We start from the raw sequence: 9,331 nt of genomic DNA, 5'->3' as shown, positions 1-9,331 counted from the left end.
GGTTTTCAGATGCAGGACGTGAGATTTCCCGTTGAGGCATGCTGGAGACTTCTAGATTTGCGAAGATCCTTTGTTCTCGGGTCTATGTTTTGGTTTATATGTTTTGCTTAGATACTTTATCTCCATTAAATAATACAAATTGTGATGACTTCTCTTATGGGAGATTTTGGAGAATAGGTTTTATGTATTTGTGTCCCTTTGGGTTTCCTTTGGGGTTTTCCTTATTTTTATCATATGTATATATATTGCTATGCTCGGACCGGTTATCTTCGTAGCCGGATTTTGAGTCTTGATATTCCTGTTTTTGACACTCCTTTGTATATATATAATCACGCGTTGGTTATCCTTGTTCGTTACGTTATCGATCGGAGTGTTGCGCTTTCGAGTTGCGATTTTTGTTTACCTATTTTTTTTACAAAGGCTCCTAGTTATAATCAATCATTCATACTACTATATGTACTAAATTTTTATTTTAGAGGTCGTAATACATTGCCATCTCTGAAATGACTTAAGCATAAGACTCTGTATGATAGAGTGTTACATGTCTAATGAATGTTAATGAGTATCATATTCGATACAACATAATATTTATTTTTCATAATAAATTGTAGATATTTAAATTTTTATAATTTTATATTTATAAATATAAAATTAATTATTTGACCTTTTTAATAATTAGGCAATAATATTTAGACCTATGGCAAACATATAGTATTTTACCAAACAAATACTAGTTAAACAAATTAATTATTTTAGTATATAGTTATTACTTATTACTTCTTAGAGATATTAGATTAGAGATCATCGAAAAGCAAATACTACAATATTAAACATTTAACACACTAATTAATTTAGTTCATGTGGCAGTAACATGACGAGACACAAAACAAATCACTCTCGGACACGATTATTCCCCTCCAAAAATTTCTCCTTTTATATTTTTTCACCTCTGTTTCCTTCTCCTTCTTGATCTTCCACCTTTCTCTCTAACCTCCAAACTTTTCTCTCTTTTCTCTTCTTCATTTCAAAACCCCTCAACCCCATTTCCACATTCCACTCTTACCCCAAAAACTGTCCACACCAAAACAAAAATTAAACCAATTTTCTTTGTTCTTCGGTAACAAGAGAATCTAATCATGGCTCTGTCACGCATAGCATCATCATCTCATGCATCCACCCTCCTTAAACCCCTCTCCGCCGCCTTATCCATCCGCCGCCTTATCTCCTCCGACTCCACCGTTCCCCTCACCATCGAAACCTCTCTTCCATTCATCTCCCATAAATGCGACGCGCCCCCACGCGCCGTCGACACCTCCGCCTCGGAGCTCTTCTCCTTCTTCCGGGACATGGCCACCATGCGCCGCATGGAGATCGCCGCCGACTCACTCTACAAGGCCAAGCTCATCCGCGGCTTCTGCCACCTTTACGACGGTCAGGAGGCTGTGGCCATCGGCATGGAGGCCGCCATCACCAAGAAAGACGCCATCATCACCGCCTACCGCGACCACTGCACCTTTATTGGCCGCGGAGGCACGCTCCTCGAGGTCTTCGGCGAGCTCATGGGCCGCATCTGCGGCGGCTCCAAGGGCAAGGGCGGCTCCATGCACTTCTACCGCAAGCAGACCAATTTTTTCGGTGGCCATGGCATCGTCGGAGCTCAGGTGCATTTTAGTTAACTAAGAGTTAGTTACAGTTAGTTCAAATTTGTTATGATCTAGTTAAGAATTCGTTGAGTTAGTTGAGGAATTAAGTAAGTAGTTAGTCGTACTTGTTAGCAAGTTTTCCATGCTGGATTAGGCCCACTCAATTTTAATTTGTTATGAAGCATATCCTATGATTGTTACTGGGTCAAGGCCACTGCATATTTCCAATAAATCAAATCTTACACTTCAAGTCCTTGACCCTGTAAGAGATGAAGTAGGCCTAACCAAGTCTATTTGTTAGATTTAGTTAAGAGTACAGCGGGAGGGTCTAATGGTTAGCTTACTAGTCAGTTTAAGCAAGTGTGAGTTCATATCCCGCCTTGTACATGCTACAACCCATTGGCAAACCCTTAAATGAGCTCCGATCGGCGATAGTTTAGTTCTTGGCTTGCTGGACTAGCAGATACCATAGAAACCAAAGATTTAGTTAAAAGTAGTTAAGTTAGTAGATAATTATACTAATTTGTGATCAAACACTTTCCATTCTTCCGTTTGTCTTTGACCTTCTTTTTGGCTCTCAAATTTGTTCTTTTTTCAACAGATTCCGCTTGGATGTGGGTTGGCGTTTGCTCAGAGGTACTCCAAGGAAGAGAATGTGACATTTACCTTGTATGGTGATGGTGCTGCCAACCAGGGCCAATTGTTTGAGGCGCTTAATATGGCAGCGCTTTGGGACCTACCTGCGATCTTGGTCTGCGAGAATAACCATTGTGAGTGTTTGGGGACTTGGGGATGTTTAAAGTTTTGTGCTTTTTGCAGTGGATTGGACTGGTTGGGTTGATTTGATTCTATTTGACTTTGGTTTTCGCAGATGGGATGGGAACAGCAGAGTGGAGGGCTGCTAAAAACCCTGCTTATTACAAGCGTGGAGATTATGTTCCTGGGTTGAAGGTGAGACTGAGAATTGTTGCTTAGATTTTTAGTTCGGTCTTGTTTCGGTATGTTAGCTTCATGGAAGTGATCAATAATCTTTATTGTTCTCTAACACTTCTGTTGGGTGGATACATGTCAGTGTATGGGATGTAGATTATAGAAAATTACTGAAATTTAGTTAAAGTCATCAATACAGTGATGTTGCTATGTACAGTGTGTTCCTGGGCTATATTCCTTTCCATGATTTTGTATCTAAATTTGTAGCACTATGTTGTGTTTTGTTTTGTTTTGTTTGAACATATAAGTTATTTGTTACCATTGTTTAAGTGTATATTTTATTTACTTGTTTACTTGGATGCATATATTAAATTTTGAATATGCATAGTATGATAGTAGTCTCTTTTAATCCAGTGTTTGAAAATTTTCAATATTATAAACTTTTCCAGGTTGATGGCATGGATGTTCTTGCTGTGAAACAAGCTTGCAAGTTTGCAAAGGAGAATGCTTTGAAAAATGGGCCCCTTGTGAGTATATTTATTTGCTATATTTGATATTTATATCTTAATAATAATTATTAGCAATTCAAAGTTCTAAGTGGATCATTAACAAATGCTTACTTGACATAACAAATTAAAACTCTCTAGATCTCTGAAAGAACTTATAAGTGGTATTGCATTAACCATGAAAACTTTGTAGCCATCAGACATGGGTGTACGTATAGATCTCTGAATTAAAGCTTACTTGTGTATATAAGATAAGATTGGGCTTTCTCAACCCAAGTGCTGCATATAGGATTGCCCTAACTTTAATACTTTCTAGCATGTGTAGCTTTGATTAAATTATCAAAGTTTGGTATTTGCTTTACTCTGATTGCTTTCTTGTATTCTTGACTATTTTGTAAAGATTCTTGAAATGGACACCTATAGATACCACGGGCACTCTATGTCTGATCCTGGTAGCACATACCGTACACGTGATGAGATTTCCGGTGTGAGGCAGGTTTGTCACACTACCGAGCAAGACATATAATGTGCTGTTATTTTAATATCATGGAGTTCTTTCTCAAATTTTTTGATTGGCTAATATGATTATAGGAGCGTGATCCAATTGAGAGAGTAAGGAAGCTATTATTGGCTCATGACATTGCTTCTGAGAAGGAGCTAAAGGTAGTCAACGGAACTAGACTTCTTGCTTTGTTCTTTTGATGTGAAGTGTGATAATTTTAAGGGTTGGTTATGTATAATACTATGACTTCCATATTGATGACATCTTTGCCGAATTTACCTGCCTTTTTTATTTTTTATTTCTTTGAATATAGTTCATGGATTAAACTTTTCTTTATTATGAATTTATGATGTAAGGTATCAGACTTGACTTAAAGAATTATGGGTTACGTTATATTTTTCGTGGGTTCCAATTCGTGTTTACCATACTTTGGAGTTTGTAAGTGGATTCGAGTCCTCTAATAGGGTATAGATCTTATTATAGTAAGTACCGTTAAATTGAGTTATATTCTGCCTATAACTATTTCTGCTATGTGTAGAAGGTTGCCTATTTTGTGAATTACTAGTTGTATTCATGGTTTTCTTTCAAGTTTCCAATTCAATTGGAGTTTAGGAAGATTTGTAGTTGAAACATGCAAGTATATATTTTGATGTTTTAGGGTCAGATGAAACATTTTATTTTAAGCACTATGCTGAACGTATTCAATTGATCTTCTTTTAGGACATCGAGAAACAAGTCAGAAAAGATGTCGATGATGCCATCGCTAAAGCAAAGGTAAAGAACAAAAAATATATAGTTCAATCAGCCATACCTTGTGATCGCCGTACATGGTTAACAATCTTATTTTTCACTTTCATTTTCTTTAGTATAAGAAAATGACAAATTAAGATTTCGTCTTTTACTTTTAAAATTGAGGATGCTATGTTTTATTCAACCCTTGACCAGTAGTGCCCTTGTGAATTCGCAGTCATTTGGTGCTGATAGGAAAGAAGTGAGAGCTACTTTGCCGTGATCAATAACATCACTTTGCGAGTTGAGTATGTTACTATCTTAGTATCAGACTACCAATCAAAATAAAAGGATGTCATGTTAACAGGTTACTTCTCTGCCTATTGGTTGAGTTCTCTCCATTATGTATAGGAATTTTACTTGAGTAGCAATGGGGAAGAAATTCATACTTTTGTGCATGTAATTTTGGATGAACCAACCAATGGCTATATAGCATTATGCAACTGATGTTGCTGCAAATTTGAGGAATTAATTGTGCACAACTCCTCCCAACACTTGTCTTTTTCACTAATTGGTGGCAAGTTTTTGCCATTATAGTTAATACTTAGTAGGTTGTGTTTATAATCTAAACCTTTGATTTTGATAATGTGGTAAATTTGGTGTGTTTACTTATTGTAAGTCTCACATTGCTGGAAGATCTAGTTATGTTGATAGTCATTATAAGCAAAGTTATTAAACTATCACGTTTTTTATTTGGACTTATAATTGTACTAGTAAACATACTATTATTGAAAGTTGCTATTTTTGAAAGTTAAATTTTTTAATTCTGCCTTGTGTATGCAGCAACCCATTAGCCTGTGACAAATCCTTAAATCTAATTCTAATCCACCACGGATTAGTCCTTAGCTTGCTGAGTTTGGGGATACCGTGGGAAACCAAAAGAAAAATTTACCGAGTTCACCTAGCTTTCACTTGCGATTTTTTAGCTGCTGCTTTTATCTTTTCTTTCTTTCCTTTTTCAACCAGTCTCTTAATTCTCATGCTTCTTTCTTGGTGTGTCCGTGTATGTGCCCCCTTGCTTTTTTGTTGTTTGTTTATGTCATGGATCCATATGGTAGGTTTGAGCTGGAGCTAACTGTTTTAGGGTCTGGAATTTAGCTAACCCAAAAGAGTGTTGCGAAATGTTTTCTGTTTTGGTCTGGAATTTAGTTTGTACATGAATAATTGAGTATCAGATTGTCTACGTATTAATCAAACTGCTATAAATGATGTAATGATGAACTATTAGTATTGAGAATGATGTGTGTACTATTTCTTGTCTATATTTATTTTTATGGTATATTAAAGGAAAAACTTTTTTTTCATTTCTTAATAATCATTTTTAATACCAAAAGTAAAATATGTATAAGAAAAATGTACATGAAGTGGTGCATATTACGTCCTTCCCTTCCAATGATTAATTGCCTTGCATGTTGCTCGAGCATTAGAGCACAATAGATAACGCTTCAACCACAAGTGTTTGTGCTAAGTTTCACAATAATATTAGATTCGAAAAATTGTATTTTTGGCATTTGATTATAATTAAAGATTCAAAACAATATTGCACGAAAGTTTATTAAATTAGGTTAGACCTTTATTCGGACTTAGAGCATCAAAACTCTTATCTGGGTTGGAATTTCAGATAAAAAGGTATACGAAAAGAGTGTTTATTTTGAATATTAAAAATATGCTTCACTTTATATTTCGAATTCTTACGACAATCAGCAAGAATTAAGAGGATTACCGCCAAAACCCAATTACTAAGATAAAAATCAAACACTCTTATTAACGTAGGAAACTTCAATTCCCTCGAGAGTGACTCGCTGATATTTCCCTAGTTTACTTTGGTATCCTGTTCCGATTTCTCATAATAAATGCTATATTTAGTTTATTTTATTTCTGTACCCAAAATAAATGCTTCTCAAGAGTCAAGAAAGAGAAGTCAACAATAATTCATGCATAAACAAATCCTAGAATAGAATAGATATATAGGGAACTGGAACCTTCTTCTACTCATTTATTATAGGTGTTTCGTTAAGACTATTATCAACTACCATCAAAATCACTCTAAAGGTGTTCGTTGTAGAGCAGTCAAAGCTCCGTAACCAAAAAAAAAAAACCTAACCCATTTATTTTTCCTAAAATTATCTTAAATATTTAATATTTATTACAAAATAAAAAATGTTTTGCGTTAAATTCATTACAATATTTTTATATTAAATATTTTAGACTTTTTTAATTGCACAAATGAGAACGATAAATTTTTTTTTTCTAAAAAAATCATGTTCAGAGATAATTTTTTTAAATAAGTAAACTTTTATAAACAATCAAATCTTTAAGTTGAAATAAAACCCTTTCAAATATCTTTAAGTTCAAATCTTTATAAACGGAATCAGTTACGCTTTTTAAATGTAGCTCAAAGAGAAAAGGTTGGCATATGAATAAATTTTTTGTAAGAGAAATATTAGAGAGTTAATAAAATTTATTATTTTTTTATCAATAATTAGTTATTAATATCTAAAAATATAAGTTAAAAGTATATTATTAAATCATTAATTTTTTTTTTGAAACAAATGAAGTTCGACACATGAGAGTAGAGCATAAAATCGACAGAAATAAAACAAATCTAAACACAAAGTTAGCAATTCTATGTTATCTGCGACATTGCCATCAACAACCAGTAGAATCAATACTAGTCCACTCCTTATAGCTCAAAAACGTCCTATTTTGCATGACATCAACATACATCTCTTTATTGTTGAAGATCCTATGATGGTTTTCAGTGGCTAAGAGAAGGGAGGTTGAATCTTAGCCCCCTTTTTGTTTGTTAATCTTTTGAGGAGACTTTTTTATTTTTATCTCGTCCCTAGTCACGAGACTTTTATTTTTGTCTCGTCACTTGACACGATACATTTTTCTAGTTTTAGCTCCTGTGCAGTAGAAACAGAAATGGAGTAGAAGAGAGAGAAAATTACACCCAAATATATCCTGGTTCAGCTGCTAAGTGCAGTGCAGCCTACATCCAGTCTCCATCACAACAATGATGGAAGTTCCACTATAATCTTCTTGATTACAGACTGTAAAGTGCTAACCCAACTTACAAGGAGATTCCCACAAAATCATGAAACACAACACAGATGTACAAAGGAACTCTAAGGACATCTATGGCTTTTTCTTTTAATTTTGCACTCTCTACCTTTTTTCGCTCTATGGCTTTTTCATACAAACTTCACTGTTTGTCTTTTTTCATGAGACTCAAGACATGACAAAATTAAACAGAAAAATACAAAACAGAATACATTGAAGGAGAAAAAAATCTGTAAGTTTAGGTAGCTATGAGAATCCTGTGCCTTGCACTCTCACTACTTACTTCTAACTCCTTGAATCAAACCGTGACTATTCACCCCTTTTATAGAGAGGAGAAGCCTTCACAGTTAAAACAAAAACCAAGCTTAACTTCTTTTTTCTTCACCCATAACCGGTTCGGCCAGAGAGAGAGAAGAGGTAATCCATGCAAAACCCAACATGCAAATACCTCTAGTTCTTCCTTGGTCATCATCCTTCATCAATCCGAGCGCTCCATCCTTGGCTTGTTCTCCAAGATGAAATTCTGGCCCTTAATGCTTCGTGATGATGATGATGGCTTCATCTGCTCCAATCTCTACCTCTTCCATCACGTAGCCACCCTAGCTACCTTCTGTGGTGGTTGAGAAGAATCAGAGACAAGCCAACTCTTCAAGGATCTTCACCTTGCTGGTCGAGATCTTTTCTTCCATTTTTTTGGTATGAAGAAGCTAAGATCTCATCACCAAATCTTTCCACAAGTGATAAGAATCTCAACCACAACATACTTTATATTTTCTTTTTCGTGCCGTCATTGTAATGGTCTTGTGACTTGCTTTTCCTTCTTTTCGGTGACTCAAAGTTGCTTCCATAGTTTGCTGTGTATTGTCCGAAAAGAAGAAAGAGATGAGAGAATAGAAAATGTAGAAAAAGAAGCAATCAAGTGTTTTTGAATAATTAAAACTAAAATGAATTAATTTACTTCCCTTTCTTTGCTATTGGTAGCGTGCAGCACTATGACAATCAATAAACTCAATTACAAATTTCTCTCTCATATTTTTCATGTAATAAATGATAATTTAATAAAATTTGAAATCCATCACATGGTAAAACGCTTGGATCCGTTGGAAGCAATTTTTGCTTTCTTCTTCTTCTTGATTTCAGATCAAGTATGAGGAACATTCATCAAAATTAAAATTGGGCTTAGTAGCAACAACATTTAATCTGGCACAATAAAATTTTGATTCATCCAAACTAATTGGGCTTATGGCAATGTTTGAGTTCTGGCCCAATTAATCACAAATTGCTTCAGCCACATATTATAGGAAACATACACCAAGGCTGAATGTTGATTTTGATTTGGGCTTGCAATATTTCTTTTATGTTTCGACTCAAATAAAATCTGCATTGCAAAAATTAATTTATTCAAAACATATGATTTAATATTTTTGCAATTAATCATATTAATAATATTTAGTCATCACAAATGTTAATTTAGAGTTTTCCAAACTCATCATCCTATTATTGCGTTCCAACCAGACGTTCCATATAACTGCAAAGAATCTAGTCAGTCACCTTTTCTACTCTTCTTTTCTATTAGGTGTTCAATTCCAATTTTCAAAGAAGCCTTTAATGCTTCCTGGACAGTCCAATCTCTATGAAATTATTAAATTAAAAGTCCGTTTAAAAAGTTTCAAAAACTACTCCTTTGTTTTCTTTTTTACTTATGAAAAGTCATACTGATAGTATTTAGTACAGTTTTTTAAATATGTTTTAATTTTTTTAAAAGTTGTTTAAGAGCTTTTGAAGAAGTAAAAAAACTTCTCTCCTTCTCAAAAATTATTCTATCACTCCTATTTATTAAACAACTTTAAAATAAGTACTTCTATGATAATTGATAACTTTTCAAACATAAATAA

At 34.4% G+C, this 9,331-nt stretch overlaps 1 protein-coding gene across 1 annotated transcript; it reads left to right on the top strand.

Annotated features, from left to right (window-relative positions):
* Positions 1-867: 867 nt before the first annotated feature.
* LOC107488997 (pyruvate dehydrogenase E1 component subunit alpha, mitochondrial) lies at positions 868-4,460 on the top strand. The gene is made up of 7 exons (XM_016109780.3): positions 868-1,661; positions 2,245-2,413; positions 2,515-2,594; positions 3,023-3,100; positions 3,480-3,575; positions 3,671-3,742; positions 4,302-4,460. Exons 1-7 carry the CDS (start codon positions 1,137-1,139, stop codon positions 4,458-4,460), a joined length of 1,179 nt encoding a protein of 392 aa, XP_015965266.1. The 5' UTR covers positions 868-1,136.
* Positions 4,461-9,331: the final 4,871 nt, after the last annotated feature.

Source organism: Arachis duranensis, chromosome 5 (assembly GCF_000817695.3).
Source record: "Arachis duranensis cultivar V14167 chromosome 5, aradu.V14167.gnm2.J7QH, whole genome shotgun sequence".
NCBI classification, from domain to species: domain Eukaryota; kingdom Viridiplantae; phylum Streptophyta; class Magnoliopsida; order Fabales; family Fabaceae; genus Arachis; species Arachis duranensis.
Note: the sequence above shows the minus strand (reverse complement) of the source record. Positions and strands in the feature narration are given on the sequence as shown.